Raw genomic sequence first — 16,928 nt, 5'->3', positions numbered from 1 at the left:
ACTTAATAGCTGCTGACATCATTACTAAAGCAACTTCTTATAAATTGTTTCATACTGTAGTATCAGTAGTTATCAACTAGCTAAATTAAAGACATGTTAACAGTCGAACCAGCTCTACCTTGAAGGTCCTGTCGTGTGGTGAAGCTCTCATACACGGGCATCACAGGTCTTTCTTTGACAGGGACTCTTCTGGCCACGCAGATGAGACAGGACTGGAAATCTGCATTTATTCCCCAAAAAAAAAAGGGGGAGGGGGGTTAAAATAGTCCTCCATTAACACATCCGTTGCCTACATTTCCAGGCAGTGGATGGCACTCTCCCTCTCTTGGGTTGTCGTGTTCTGGTTCTCCACCTGTTTTAACTTCGGTGGCAGTGCACTGTTCTGTTTGTCCGGGTGATGTACATGTCTCAAAAAGGATAGAAATCAGAAAGTCTTAATATGACGCAGACCCGAACACCACACCTCATCACTATATATACATACGGTTTTATTATATAAAAGTTAAAGTGGTGGCAGGAAAGAACGTGCTGCATTCTCGTGTCCGGGTGCACCTAATGAGGTGGCCACCAAATCAGGGCCTCCTGTGTCCTACCCACTATTATTTTTACCATCACGGGCCTCGGCAGCTTCAAACAGAACAACACTGATATCTGCCTTGACTCCGACGCCAAGGCCGAGAATCTAAGGCAAAGCCTCAATTTAGACATCAAGCTAAACTTCACTCTTAATCTGCAGGCCCCGTCTGTCCACCAGGCAGCCTCCTCCTGGAAGGGAGGACCGACTAGCACAACATTTGGTTGTCAGACATCTAAAATTAGAGCACCAGACAGATTTTTTTTCCCCTACTGTGTGTGTGATGAGATAAGATGGGGAGATGACAAAGTGCCACACGCTAATTATTCTCTCCCGATGGATGGGAGGAAAAGTAGTGAGAACTAGTGATGAAAGGAGGACAGGACTCAAGAGACTGGGAGACGGGGGATGGAAAGAGTGATGGGAAAGAGACAGAAAGTCAAGAAAAAGTTGCAGGGATGGAGAAAGAAGAAAATAACAACAAGTATGTAGGAGTAAAACGTCCAAAGCTAGAAGACCGGAACATGGAAAAACATAAGGACAAAATCGAGAAAGAGATCAACGGGTGCAAAAGGGAAGCAACGAAAATAGTAAATAAAAAAAATAAAGTGTGTACCTTCTCCCTCTTCTTTGATAGACTTGGGTTCAGAGACAGCAAAACACTGCATGGTCTCGTACTTCTGCTGCCGCTCATCCTGCTGGTCAGAGGCCGGTCGGGCTTCACAGTCAGCACGAGGGTTGACCAGCATTCGACAGTTAAAAGTGTGGCTGTTCCTGTTGGATGAATCACCGCTCGGGTGATTGACTTGAGAACAAAGAAAACACACCAAACCAAAAGGGGAAAATTAGAAAGAGAAGCAAGTACATAAAAAGGACAATGGCAATGTTTTTCCTGGTATTGTCAAGCGAGTAGCTAGCAAAACATAAAGTGCACTGAACGATGAACATACGTCGGTGTTTAAAGCGTCACGTTGCAGCTTTTTTTCCCCTCTGATTTTAAAAACCTGTAGTCCAGGTAGTCATCAGGAGTTTACACCGCACAAAACAAATCCCTGCCACAAATTGTCACTTTTAAAAGTTTGTGAATATTTTTTTTTTTCACACTCCCAGAGGAAACTCATGTCTTGAAGATGATTAAACATTAATGTTAGGATTAAGATCTCACCGCTATGTTAATGTTTCATTTTATTTCTCTATTTCAACCTCATGCTCACAGTTCAAAAGTCCACTGACCAAATGCTTCACATTGTTACTTGAGGAGTTCTGTCGAACGTACTACACGGTGGCTAAACGACTACCAAGAAATAAAGAAATAAATCAGATTTATCAAACCAGGTACAAGTAACGCTGTTGATAATCTAATTACTAGCTACTAGCATGAGTTTTTTTTGGTGTGGTAAATGAAATACATTAATTAGGCCTGTTTAATCTTGATCGTCTAGCAAAAGAGCTTCACATTTATTTGAGTACTGTGATTGTAGAGCTGAAAGTAGTGCTGCACAAGTTAAAGAGCTGGTAATATGGGAATGCTGAGTGCACTTTACACTTATCTATGACATTTAATTCACCCAGTTTGTTTTACATTTGTCTACTTTTCTATAACTGTCCCACAATTGTCCCAAATGTGTGTGTGTGTGTGAGTGAATGAGTGAGTGAGATGCAACATTGTAAAGCGCTTTGGATAAAAGGGCTCTGTGAGCAGCCATTTACAAATATGGCCTAAGATCCTGTTAAATTCTGCAGCTTCCATAATGTCATAAATTCACAATCAAAGCTTTGCAATTTTATAAAAGCTACTAACGATATTATCGGTTTTCCAATTCTGAGTCCTGAATTTTCCAATTGGCCGCTAATCTATCAGCCTAAGTGTTCAGGTAGAGAGATTGTGCTTTACCTGCCTTAAGAGAAATGTCCCTTCACATTGGAACCTATTATATTATATTGGCCAGCACATAACAACCACTTTACTGTTTACACAACCATGAACCTGGTGCTAGAAATTATCAAGTCGCTGGCTACTGGATGACACTGATGTCCCCCCCCCTCCTCCCCCCTTAGGCCATGTTCCTGTTTCTGTGCTCCTTACCCAGACTCTTGGGCAGGAGGTTCTTGATGAACTCGGTGTGATCTCCAACGTGCAACACACTGTAGACGCTGGTGTTCATCAGCTCCTCCTGCTGGTAGCGCAAATACTGGCTGACGTTCTCTGAGACAAAAACTATGTTGCCCTCCATGTTGACCACAAAGAAGAAGCCGTCCAGAGCCTGAGGGTATGAGAAGAAAGTGGGAGGAGCAGATGATGGGATGAGATGAAGGGAAAGCATATAGAGAAAAGAAAAGGAGAAACAGAGGAAAGAGAGAAAAAGGAAGAAAGAAAAAACAGATAGATGGAAATGAAAATGTCAAAATAAAGGGAGGGAGATTTGAGGGGAATTGGGAAGGAGGGAAAAGTAAGAGAGAAGGTGAGAACCAAGAGAGAGGCGAAAGAAAAGGAATAAAAGGTGAAGCAAGATAAGAGGAACAAATAGATTTATGAGGCCGGGAGGATGAAAAGAGAGGAAGACAGTGAAAAAGAGAAAAGGTGGCGAGAAGGACATTGGATGTTAATTAAAATGTATCTGAACTTTAAACCCAACACTAATTAGATTCATCAGAAGTCAATCTAAAACTTGAGGTTGTCGGTTGACTAACTTCTAAAAATAAATGACAGAGTTCCATTCACAGTTTAACCATTTCTAAAAGCAAATTTGCCACTGGAGCAGCAGGACTATTTTTGGTTTCGATCAAACAGCATCTCGCTGCAGGAGAAATAAAATTTGTAGGCGCACTGCAAACGTGTCTCTGTCAAAAACAAATGAGAAAAGACAGTCCTGAATATCTCGAGTTCATTTCTGACTAACATGTATTTTATTTGAACAGTTTACAAGGTAAAGAAATTGCTGGTTTTCAAAGTTTACTCATATAAAACAACTTGAAGACATTGACTTGTACCTCAAGACTATATCGGTCATTAGGTAAAATGTGTATGTTTTATGTGAAATTAAAAATAAAGTAAAAACATTATGCTACTTTTATTATAAATAGCAGTGTAAAAATAAAGCTTTAACGTTCCTATTGCGTCATGTAAAAAGTTCCCATCACAGTGTGCTTTTGTAATTCTAGGCGTTTTCCTGTCTGTGTGTACGTTTAGCATTTTCAGTTATTTCAGTCCTGCCACCTCAGTGTTTTCCACCTATAGCATATGTACAGACTAAAATGTGTCCTTTACCCTGACACGTCAACACAAGATGTGTACGTCTACCTACATATCTCCCCAACACGGGTGCAGAGTAGAACAGGATCAAAACGATCTTGGCTAAAATGATGTTTATTTTTTACACCTCACCTCAGCCAGCGTTAAGGCTGGAGAAAACTATATATAGATACCGTGTGTGTGTGTGTGTGTGTGTGTGTGTGTGTGTGGAGGGGGTGTCCAGAATCCTCCTCTCCTAATCTGGCTTTTCTGTAAGGTATTTATACCTCATTATGTCCCATGCTATAGTTTACCGTGCACACTACCCAGAGGAACCCTTATCCCTCTGCGTCACCGTGGAGTGCAACATGATTTAAAGTCAGAAAGACTCGACATTAGACATTAACATTTACTGTACGAAACTCCTGCAGTCTGCAGGACGGAACGGAAAGAATAATTCTCACCTTATACAAAATGCTGGTGTAGTGTCCTATTTTGAAGCATAATATTAAATGTTCACTTCTGAAGCTGGTCTAATACTTTGTTATTCAATTGCAGGTCACTGGTCAAAGCGAATACTTTTGTACTTCTGTTCTGTGTCACTACCACTCTTTGTTAAACTCCCTTTTTCGTGATAAGAGGATAACAAGCGCTGGCTAGAGCCTGCCTGAACCTACCTCCAGCATCATGGGCCCGAGAGTGTCCTTATCAATGACACTCTGTCCTGTGGAAGAGACGTCAGCTTTCTGCAACTCCTCAGCATCAGCCACTGGAGCCTTTTCTGTTTAACACAACGAGAAAAAAAAAGCGGGTTAAAACACTGTTCAGCAAATTACTGAAGTCTAAACAAGGTTTATTTAGTTCTTTTACACCACAGAGAGACCTAAAAAACTACAATTTATCCAATTCAGGTTTGACACAAACTAAAAACTGATTTTTTTTTTTTTTTTAAGAAATTCAGTCAATCCGTGTCTCATTGATTATGTGGGAAAGGGCATGTTGGACATTCCAGCTGAACATCAAAAGGAAGTCTGGTACAAAATGAAATGACTTACTGCGTTTATCACACAAAGTACTTTTGCTTACTTGGAAAGTTAAATTCTGGCTCAAGCCGAGTATTTTCTTTTCTCAGAAAACACTGACAGTGTGCTTTTTGTGATGATGCCACCTTCAGGCAAACACACGCCCACACACACTTTCACTGATTACGTTTATAGGCTGGTTGGTCCATTTAACTTGCACCTTATGTTAATATATACTCTTGAAAACAAATGTCTTCGTGCTGTTAAATCCACAAGTTTGACTGTCTGGGATGTCACACAGAGCAGTTATCACCAAGGTGATGTCCGGTACACTGCACACATTTATAGTCATATTAGAGGCCACTCTGCTGCTTGGGTGTAGCAGTGGACTATTAAGCCTCCCATGGCCCCATTAGACCACATTGCTGACATTCCTGTTGTGGGACCAGAGCAGCACAGAGTCATCCACCCTTAAACCCTGTCACTGTAGAGCCTGGAGAGTCTGTCATGTGGGTTTGAGAATATTAAATTTCCAGTAAACAGTTTTAAAAGTTTGTTTCATAATCTTTTTTAAATAAAAAGTAATACACTTTATTTTTATGTGATTTATCTGTGCGCTTATGTTTTGAGCCTAAATGCCCCGTTTGCTTCTAACAGGCTGTTGAGAGGTTTTGTGTAGCCTACTTATCCACATGGATGCATCCCATTAGCATGAGTGGCAGTGAGTTTGCAATGACCATCTATTAATGGTAAGGAGAGCCGACACGGACCCGAAAGTCACAGCATCAGCAGTGGACGTTATGTGCAGAAGCGTGATGGCCACAATCACAATTTGATCTGAGAAACGTTTAGCGCTGTAAAAACTGATGATTTCACCGGCCCTCTGCTGTAACTTGCATATCAAGCCCAGAACATCCTTCCGTCTGCAGTACAGTAAATGCACAGCTCATTAGCTCCCAAGCCTTTATCAGGTGTTTGGAGCTAACAGAAAGCAAATACCTTGAGCAGTTCTCAATGAGATAAGAAAACCTCAGCCTTAACAACCTAGGCTGAAAAAGTTTATGTTATAGCAAAGATATCAAGTGAATCTATAGATTATAAATGGCCTTCTGGGCATAGACCCACAGGACAAGAGGTCATGAGGCTGCTGGGCTGGAGCTTCTGTATGTTTTATTTTTAACAAAATGACAACAAAGGCCCCAATAACTAATCCAATACGAACCGTGAAAAAAGCACCGAAAAGAGACTTGATGACAGAAATATAGAAAATGGCTATGGAGCGATTGAAAATGAATAGGAGGTGACCCAACTTCGTGCATTTGTGTTGTTTCTTTTAATACAAAAAAGGTCCAGATGTAGGACTGAGGGGTTGTAACTGCACTCAGTTAGGCCATTTTCTTATAAAACATGAGTGGAAGGCGTCAGTTCTCTAACTAGCCTGAATTAGCATGTGCTGTATGTGCACTTCACTATAAACATAGGCTGTAACACAGTTACATGTACTGTTTCCCACCTACAGACACTTAATATCATAGCAGTCATAGTTTATCAAATCAATCAAAACATTATTTGTAAAGCACCTTTTGTACAGATGAATACAATTCAAAGTGATTTGCAGATGACTGAAAGTTGGAGAAGGGTGTGTTAAGCAAAGACAACAAAATCAAATGATTAAAATATAGATAAAACAGATAGAAGACAATAAAAGACATTTTAAAATATGTCATAAATGATATGCAAATAAATGCAATACATGAATAGCTCACCTAAAATGCTTTAATCTAAAACCAGACTAAAAAAAAAGTGGGTTTTAAGTTTGGGTTTAACAACACACACTTTCTGTTGTTCTAGGATCTTCAGGCAGATCGTTCCAGTGGCTCAGCATCAACACTAAAAGTGTTTGTCCTGCACTGTGAAACAACCAAAAGACTGGTGACAGTGACAGTTCTATGACCTGTTATTTGTCGCCTTTTTTTTTTTCCCTTTTTCATTTTGTACACTGCTCTGTCATTTTTTTTTTTACCTTCTGACCAAATACGAGCAGGTACACGCCGATATTACTAGACTGTTTCTTTCCAACAAACTGATGAGATGACAGAAATGGCACAATAAACACACATTTGCTATTCTATAATTTCACCCTGCAATTACTGTAAAAGGGAGTGCACCCTGCCACCTAAACCCATTTAAACACCACATACATACTCAGTTGGCAATTTATTAGGTGCACGTAGCTAAAAATAATACAGTTTAATACAACAGTGCTGCAATAAACCCTCCTCCATTAAGATAATAATGTCTCAGTTTCATCCAACCTGTATTTAGAACTATATTTGGAATGTTTGTGTTGCTGGTGAAAGTGTAATAATGTGCCTGTTCTTATCTACTGGATTAGTTTTATCTAGACGTACATGCACCTAAAAAACTGCCAAATGACATTATTTGTTTGTGTGTCTGTCCCACGGCAATGTCTTTATGTTGCACAAAACAAAGCTACAGGTCGATTTCTTGTGCGGTGATTTGCATGTTTCTGCGGTTTTGTTTTTTTCTGGAGTTATTCAATTGTTATGTTACTTTTGTGTTAATTGTGTTTGAAATCAATGAATTGTCTGCAAACTCCACCGTCAGTTAAACACTACCGCAGCTGGACAAGAGTCAGTTTCTGAGCGTGAGCCGTGCGACTTGTATTATCTGCGTTTGCATGTGTGTGCGTGCTTATTCAGCTGTTGTTTTCGGACACAAACAGCACTACAGCACGTGGACACCAACTGGTGGACCACAGAAACAAAACTAAACAAAAAAAGAAAAAAAAGAAAGCAAGGAGTATGACAATATGAGTTATGAAGAGGAGACAAAGGGAGTGGGGTGGGGGTGGGGGGGGGGGTGTAGGATAAACGAGAGGATACAGAACTCAGAAAGCAATGGAAACCAAGTATATTGAGGAGAGATGAAAGATGGATACAAGAAGAGAAAGAGGAATAAGAAAATGTGCCAGGAAGGGGAGGAAAGGTAAAAGAAAGGGAAAGAAGCAAACTTATTGTTTGATGAAAGATGGAATAAAGAGACTAGTCAAGGAAAAGAAACTAGAAACAAAATCGAAAGGCCATTGTCTATGAATAAAATGACCAACAACAACATCATCTTCATCCGAGGATACCGAGGAAGGATGAAGGAAAAAATGTAAAACAGAAAGAGGAGCGACAAAGACAAAAAAAAAAATTTATTTTTCGATTAAAAAATTAATCGAAAAGTCAGCTCATGGAACAATGAGAAAGGAAGTTAGAGGAGGTAACGTGGAGAGAAGAAAAATAAAGAGGAGAGGAGGTGAAAAAAAGTAGAGACTAGGGAAAAAAGCTGGAGGTGGGGAGTCAAGGACACCGAGCTGATCGGCCTGCTTTCCTCTGCAGATGTACATCGTGTCGGTCTGTATTACATAACAGCGCTGCCTCAGTCTGTATCTTTACCACGGTCACGTGTCCTCGTTACAGTCTGTGTTGACACTCATACATTTCCTGTTTACATTTCAGCTGGTGGAGTCCACCTTAGGTCCCAGATGCTGGCTGATATACAGGATGCACCCAGGGCTTGGAACAATCAGGAAGGGACTGAGTGTTGAATTCTGTGTACTTTTAGGTAATCAACACTCCATTAGGTGTTTAATGCATGAGACGAGGCTGTGATGATGCCATCACAGTCACATTTTCTCTTTCTTACTTGGTCTGTGGCATTTTTAATTTTGGTGTCTTGGTTCACACGGTAAATTTAGCTTGTGTTCTCTTCTCTCTCTCACACACACACTTATTTGGAACACGTATAGCTTGTAAGGAGGCAAAAATACTAATTCCCACGTCATGCAATTTGCTGATGTGGTTTCAGTGCTCAACTGGAAATGAGACCTAGACAGTTTTCACATTCTCCAGCCCCCTTGGTTGTAAGCACAGAGACTCCTTCATTGTAAAGTAGTTGACTGAAGATAAACATTTTTGATTTTATTCACTTTGTTTAAGTTTAATTGTTCACAACTAAAGTAAAGAACTGCTAGATGACTAATTAATAAAAATGTAAAACTTTTCATTGCTTTTGCCTTCATGTTGTCATGAAAACTATTAGTGTAAATCTACTATAAATGCAGATTTTTTTTTTAATGATATAATATGAGTCCTTTTAAAGTTGTAATTTTAGGGCTGTTTTCCGTTAACCAACTGGATGTCGGAGAACTGAAGAAGTTGCACGTTGTGCTGATTGTAAAGCTCTGATTGTCCATCCATCCATTATGTAAACTGCTTTTCCTGTTTTAAGGTCACATGGGGCTGGAGACTATACCAGCTGACAGTGGGTGAGAGGTCATGATACTTAATTTGAAAACATTAAAAGAAGTAGCAGTTTAGACTAGCTGAGCAATTTATTCTGTGTATGTGCAGTAAATACCTCATATGGATGGAGTTTTGAGGTTTTTCTGGTTTCAAATGAAATGAGTTGGAATATATTGGCATCGTTGGGTATTTTCAGTGAGTGAGTGAAGTGTGTTCCTGCAAACACAAGTCAACTCTAGAGCAAAACATTTTCTCTAGTCATCTGTATTCGTACAACGGACTAAAACATAATCTTCAATTTGTAAAATAATTGATTGGCTATTACTCAGCTCAGTAATGGTGTTACACTTATTGAAGGGTATGTCGGGAATGATTGTGGCGAGATATTTAATCCTGCCCCAGCCCTGAATGATGCTTGCATTTAGTTTCTAGTTTAGATATATTCATGTAATATAACATATGGCACCACAATGCATGAGGAATGGGACAAAAAAGATAAAGAAATGTGTGTATGGCACAAACTATGAGCATAATCAATACTATTTGGATATTATTACCATTGGGTGCAAAGAAGAACAGATCCTCACCTTGCTCCTTGATCTGCCTGATCTGCTTCACGGTTTCTTTGAGGATGGCACATTTATCTGGCTTGACATTGAGATCATCCATGTCGTTAATGTTGGCAAAGATCAGCTCTGCCAGCTCCTCGATGTACTTGTTCTCCTGCTCCCGATTCCTCTTCTCTGTGATTCTCTTGGGACTAGAGAAAACAAAGGCGTTTACCAAATCATACCCCAAAAATCTGCGAAACGAGCACGAGAAAGACGATTTTCATCGAAATGTCAAAAGTAGAGATTTTTTACTTTTATATCGTGCTCAAGCTCAATGCGTACACGGCATTTGCTTTACTCTTACTCAGTTGCTAAGAGGGCGACATTCTGGTTTGACGAACTTCCTTCCTTGCATGAGTTTGTGCGGTGGTTATTTGTTCTTTGGTGAAACACTAAGACCTCCTCGCTACACCCTGAGCTACAACATTAATGTGCCCTCATTATTAATTTTAGTGCATGGTCACTACAACCTTTATACATCCTTCCTCCACAGTGAAAACACAACACTTGCGGGCTTTTATATAAACTGGTGCCTGTAAAAATGCTGCCGCGGCATTTTTCACCGTGGACCTGCGAGAGCTCGACTGACTTCACCAACCTCTCTGTCCTCTCTGTCTCCCGCTCCCTGCATAAACCATGATCTATTTTTAAATATTTCCACAAAAAAAAAAAAAGACATGTCAGCTGGGAAAATTACTGATTATTAGCTGAAAATCAAAAAGCATGTTTGACTCATAACACTTCAATGATACACAACACTATCTGGCAGATGTGTAGGAATCATAATCTGAGTAATACACGGTTTATTATGTAGCATCCCAAAGCTGCTATGGAGGTACTGAGATGTTATTCTTGACCTGTGGTTGCTGGGTGGAGGCATGTGTTGATATTACAGTGAGGATTTATTGGTGTTGCAATGAGGATGTATGGAGACGGTGGACCATGTATGAAGGTCTTCACCTTGGCCCGAGGAGGTCTGACTGACAATCCTTCCTCTTCAGAGGCTCTCCCCCTCTGGGGGGCTCTGGGGTGTTCCTGCCTCCACTACTCATCTTCAACAAATATCAACACCTAGAGTCAGAGACAGGTAGATAACAAGAGAGTCAACATTTCAGTCATAACTACTATCTACCAGAACAGTGTTTTAGCTGTCGTGTTCGGTGACGTACAAGCATAATCGGGCATTGTGGAAATTCAAAACCTCACCTATAATAAACAGACATGAAATAAATTGCTGAAGACAGTATACACAACCTGTGTGAATGGTGCATAATCAAAGAGGGAGTGTGCTCGTGACTCTCATGGACACAATGTACCATTGTAATGTGGCTGCAAGCAATATGTAGGAGGCCCAGTGGGAACTATAGTAGGTGTCAATAATTTCTTCCCTTAGAAAGGGATAATTCATGTAGGCATTTGCACTGTTCCACGTTCTTATGTTAATGTTTCTGGCACTTGTGTTGAAGAATGATGACGTTAGGAGCCAAACTGTCTTGGAAAAAGAGTGAGAATTGAGTATTTTCATAATCGTGCTCTTGGAAGTACTTTGGATGGATAAAAAGTATAGGCAGGTGGAAAGAGATTAAAAATTGCCCCCATTCGCAGGAAAAAGTTACACCATCTGGTCACCTCATGCTGCTTAGCCCTTCTACCAAAGACTGGTCACAAAATTCATTGTTTGCCCAAATTCATTCCTGTCTTCATGGATTGTAAGGAGAGAGCTTAACCAGATATATATGGTATCATTAAAGTATATTAACAGGTCATTTAAGGAAACAATAAAAGAGATACCGGATGTAGCTTTAATACGAACAACTGGACTTGCAATTGCAGTGGTTTGGGGCCCACACACAGATTTTCCCTCGATTGTCTAGCTTTGTAAAGGTTGATGGAAGGGATTTTCTTTCTTAGATGAAGCTACATCTATTGTTATGGTATTATACAGGTGATGTTGGTGGTTATCTGGAAGAGACTAAAATGCCACAAATGCCTTAACAAAAACGCTGCATGTCTCCAATGAGACTAAATTAAAAATTTTGATAAGTTTGATAAAGATGGTTGTTTTGACGTTTACAGCTTCCACAAAGTTGACATTGCATTTTTTTTTTTTTTTGTAGACATGAGCTTGTTTTTCCTGATACGATTGATATACGCTGATTTTCTCAGATAGGCTAAAAAGAGCTTTAAAGAATTCAAAGACTAAACTCAATGATTATCTTTTAACAAGATTACGTATTAGGCGACTACAAATTGAACAGCACTCTGCTTTTAAATGTGGCAAACCCAATCACACATGGATGAGGCCGAGTCTAGCAGGGAGAAGCAGTATCTGTCACGGCAGTGGGCCTCTGATGGGCAAACACGTCACCTGAACGTTATATAACAGCCAGACTGTGGGGCTGATACTGAGCAGATGAAGGCAGGAAAGAGGGACAGGGGAGAGTGAGAATGACAGAGGGAGATGGGAGAGAAAGTGAAAAGGACAGAGACAAAGGAATAGAATGGTGTATGAAAGAAGGGAGAGAGGTAGGAAAGTATTAACAGAACAGAAAACAAGAGGGAGACACGGGTGAACAATGCGTGAGTTGTACATATGGGAAACATGTTCCAACATGTACCGGTGCAAATGTTGTGATATTGGACAACTGGTGTGGACTGGATGGTGATAAGAGGAGAAATGGGAGGATGGGCATCTGTTGCTCTAAATAATCACGCCTCAGGAAGAGAAGAATTTGGCCTAATTACACTATGAGAAGAGGGAAAAACGGGCCAATAAAGTCATAAAAAGGCTGAGAAAAGAGCCGTTTCTGCCAAGTGGAGTCTTTGGCTCAGGACGTGCTGAGAGTTCCCATAGCGGGAGGAGAGCCCTTGTTACTCCTCCAGTTAGCAACATGCCTGCTTTTTAGCCGTGCTCACAAAATGGCTCTTGGGACAACGTTGTCAGTCCGTCCCAGACGTGGAAAATAAGTGCAATAACGCAGCCTAACCGTAGTAGAGGATGCTAAAGCTTTTGTCTTTACAAATAAATCTGTCAGCAATCAGGTTCACGACGTGGTTCGTTACTTGAATTTACACAAATTCAAAGGCTTCACATTTTAGATTCCGACAGAAGCCTTTTCATGAGGCACATGTGGACAAATCTGGACTAGACTTCCTGTTAACAACAGCATCGGTTTAACAGTGTTCAAAATATTTTGAAGAAAATGAATAAGTCAGTTACTCAAGTGGATTGATCGTCAGAGATCAACTTTTAGAACGTGTACTCTAAAGCTCAGACCTTACAAATTTGTTCCGGTCCACTGAGTCTCCCACATGCCTTCTGACAAACTAGCTGAGATTTAATTTGACCTTTCTTCTCTTTGCCACTTTCCCATTAAACTTTGCCTAAGTGTCACGGCTGTGACGCCGGTCGGCGTTGCCCTGGTGATCGTCACCATCTCTCCTCCCCGCTTTGATTTTCCTCTGTCTCCTTCGCTCTCTCTCTCTCTCTGCTGTGCTGCCTGATCAGCTCCAATTCAATTCACCTGGGGCCTCCTCTTTATATGCCCCCTTTACCTGCTCTCCTCTGCCAGATCTTCTTCCTGTGTGTCTCCTTTGGATTGATCTGTGATCATTAGTTAGGTTTTTTCTCGCCTTGCCACTGGACTCTAAACTTCTACTTGGACACCGCAGTAAGTGACTTTCAGTTGAACAATAATTCTATGGACTGAATGAGTAATTATTAATTCATTAAGAATTACAAGAGGATTTTGCGCAAAACCGCAGATTCAGAGCATCTATAAACTCCTCATTGGACAGTTTTGGTTGTTACTTTAATTTTAGCTGTTTGCCTTTGTTGCCATGTTTTCGCCCTGGTAGTTCCATCCACCTTTTTTTTTTTTTTCTCCTCCTCCTTTCCTGTCCTATCTGACCTGACTCCACCGCAGAGCTTCTACGTTTCTTCTATGCTTGTAAGAATTCAATCACTTCTTTTAGAATAGTTCAGTGTTTAAGTTGCTGCTTTCCTACTTTATTTTTTCCCCATAGGTCGCCCCACTGTTTCCCCAGCTACCTCTGCAGTGTACACCACCTTACACCACCACTCCGTTGTCCTTTTTATACTCTAACTTATTGCTGCCTTCCCACTCCTTTTGCTTGCTCTGCTCCTTTCTGGGTCATGGTGTAGATTTTGGCCAGGATACTGATTCACCAATAACTGGACCTTCCAGATACAGACACTACAACAGTTTAAAACACGTCCACTGCAATCGGAGGGTCTCCATTTAACTGACATTGGAAACAAAGCGGCAGCAGGGGTTTAGGCGACTTGCTTTTCAAGGGGGTAAATCTTTAAGCTATTTATTATCTTACGATTACTTTCTAAAGCTCTGTTTTCACTTTGAAAAGGTGTTTTTATTTTATTGTAAATTGAGCCAAAATCAATCACCATTCAATGTCTTATCAAAGAACAAAAGGTGAAACATTAGCGTCAACTGCTGGCCTTCAAGTTCTTCTTTTCAGATGATCCTCTAGTTTTAAAAAATATGCTAATACTGAAATGTTAAACTGGAATAAAAGAGTATAAGAGCCTTCTGTGTGTGCCTTCTTCACTTTGTTGCGTGCATTTGTGACTTAGTTTTGTTTTTTTTCTCCTTCTAGTGCACTTTTGTTTGGCCAGGCAGCCAATCAGAGTGGTCTCTCTCAGCGACCATGTCCGCTGCTGTTTCAACATGCTGAAACAGCAGAGAGGCTGCGGATGGGAGTCCCAGCTAGTGCCAACACACTGCAAAAACAAGGGTGACAGCCGGCCGTAGGCCTGGTGTGTCCCGGCCCTTAAAGGCAATGGAGGCCGAGTCATTTAGCACTAGAAAAGTGGCTCTAACCAAGTAAGGGTTTATTTGTCACTATTGGCATGAATTAGTTAATGACAACTGGATGTTTTCATCTACTTGCAAAATTAGTCACATTAGGCATCAATAAGTTTGTATTAGACAGGGGATAACTGAATTAAACAGTAACATTTTTAAAAGTATTGTCCTTTTGGTAGACGGCAGGTTATTAGTATTAACCTGGATCCCTGAAATCAATGTCTGAAGTAAATACACAAACACATATATATGGAGAGACACACATGCGCGCACACACAGACACAATGAATTAACACTAATGTAGCCTGCGACAAAAGCCTTTGCCCTGTTCAGCCCGATACTAATGCAATCAGAGGAGCCAAGAGCTTCACAAAGTAAAGCCCCGTAAAAACAATTTGAGCTGGAGAGAAGCGACGAGGCCACAGGGTCAAACCAGCCATTAAGGAATTAAAGCTGAGGATTGATCAGAGGCTGCTTGAGTGGACTCCATCTCCAATGGAAACCATCTCTCCTTGCTTTCTTTGTTTTGGGTTTCTGAAGAGCCTTCAGTGTCAGCGTCAACTTTTCAGATGTATGCTTTTGATTGTTTACTATCTAACAGATGTTATGTAGCATTTTCATATTTAACATGAATCTTTGTCAAACTAAAACATTTTAGTTTGTGTGTGAACTTTAACAATAGCACAGATAAGAGTAATACATTATCTTACTCAAGTAGAAGCACAATTACTTAAAGAAGTAACATTTATGAAAGCTCTGATCAATTTTCATTTATCACTAATTAAAATGTGTTTTACTATAGATTGTTGTACCATGTCTTCTGAATACAAATGATCGAAACAATTTTGCAGCATTAAATAAACAGCATTAACAAGATAGAAATTTGCTCATGTCCTACATGATATAGTTTAAGCTTAGAAGGAAAACTAGTAATGTTCAGTAGACCACATGATTATTTAGCTTTTAACACTCGCGCATTACTGCTACTACTGAGAAATGCGAAAGATTAATGGCTACAGTTAGTTAACGTGCAGTAACTGCACATGCTGGTGCAGGTTGGCTGCAGTTTCTTTAAGCAGCTATCAGAATAATGAAGCCGTCACCTTTTTGGACTTGTTGAAATCGTCTCTCATGTTCAACTTTAGCTTCAATTCTACATGACGGGGATTAAGATTTGTTTTAGTTCAGCATTGAGTTTATTCTGTTAAGGTAATACAAAATTATTTTACAATCTTTGAATCCTAGTCGGGCACATCGACCAAGGCAGAGCTGTCACTTCTGTTGCTCAAACATAATTTTAACGTCAAATGACATCATCACATACTGTATGAGCAAAGAACGGACGGAACACAGAATTAACGTGCTCCGATTATCCCGTCAATCCCGTCGCCTCTATGCTGACCAGTCTGACGTGCAGGCTAGAGATGGTTATTGTGGAGCAGCATTGTGCCATTACTCATAACTACCCTAAGATGGGGGGGTCGCTGGTGGTGCATGATGCCACTGCGCCCTGGTACAGTACGTCTGGCTGTAAATTAACTTTACATGAGTCCTGGAGTGCTGCCATCAGTTGTAACCATTATACCCTTACATCTGTCAACTGCAGCTGGTTAGGTTGCACAAATGTGACACACAGTCTCTTCAAAGTCCTAATATGCATTACCACCCTATGTCCATGCACTAAGAGAGAAGTCATTTCCCTGATATTACATCCTCCGCTATTATTTCTTTTTCTTCATGTGATCCTAATACTTTGCCGTAATTATCTCTCTGAATGCAGCTATAAGTAGGCTGTACCCCAGCTGTGGTCGACTTACTGCTGGTGCAGGCTAGTTCGTGCTTTCTGCCCGACATGGAATGGGCACCCGACTCACAGTCTTAGCGCAAGAGATCTTAACTTCCTAAAGGAGATAATTCAAATTGTAGGAAAGTAAACACTTGTACAAGTAAAGTTAAAGTAAAAAAAGACTCCAAAATTCTACAAAAATCTACTCTGCTACAGTAACAGGAGTAAATGTATTTTAGTAGTTAATTCCACCCCTGCCTTAACATAGGAAAAAGTGTATCATGTAGACTGTCTTCTGATTTGTTTACAGTAATCATAGTCAGGTGTCTGAGTTATGGTGACAAAGGTGTGGTGAAAGAAACAAACACTGGGGGTGAGATGTTGCTACTGTACCTGAACTCCAGACGCCCATGCATTTAAAACATTTAATAATCTTTTTACTTAAAACATTACCTATTCCCAAAACTCTAGAGACAGTTTTCAATCCAAATCGGAATTGTGTTTAACCCTTGTGCCTGCATTAAGTGTATTGGACACGGGTTT

At 40.4% G+C, this 16,928-nt stretch overlaps 1 protein-coding gene across 6 annotated transcripts in view; it reads right to left on the bottom strand.

Annotated features, from left to right (window-relative positions):
• The window catches only part of LOC137098705 (nuclear receptor coactivator 2-like), a 57,832-nt gene that overhangs the window by 20,531 nt on the left and 20,373 nt on the right, over nt 1–16,928 (bottom strand). For 5 of the 6 annotated variants that reach the window (XM_067475223.1, XM_067475224.1, XM_067475226.1 and 2 more), the window contains 6 exons: nt 10,713–10,823; nt 9,729–9,901; nt 4,484–4,587; nt 2,661–2,838; nt 1,191–1,379; nt 119–220 (listed from right to left, as the gene is read on the bottom strand). In XM_067475223.1, coding sequence (XP_067331324.1) covers nt 119–220; nt 1,191–1,379; nt 2,661–2,838; nt 4,484–4,587; nt 9,729–9,901; nt 10,713–10,804 — 838 coding nt within the window. In that variant the 5' untranslated portion in view covers nt 10,805–10,823. The remainder of the gene's footprint in view (nt 1–118; nt 221–1,190; nt 1,380–2,660; nt 2,839–4,483; nt 4,588–9,728; nt 9,902–10,712; nt 10,824–16,928) is intronic. The other variant, XM_067475227.1, reaches the window with a different exon arrangement.

This window comes from Channa argus, chromosome 14, assembly GCF_033026475.1.
Source record: "Channa argus isolate prfri chromosome 14, Channa argus male v1.0, whole genome shotgun sequence".
NCBI classification, from domain to species: domain Eukaryota; kingdom Metazoa; phylum Chordata; class Actinopteri; order Anabantiformes; family Channidae; genus Channa; species Channa argus.
Note: the sequence above shows the minus strand (reverse complement) of the source record. Positions and strands in the feature narration are given on the sequence as shown.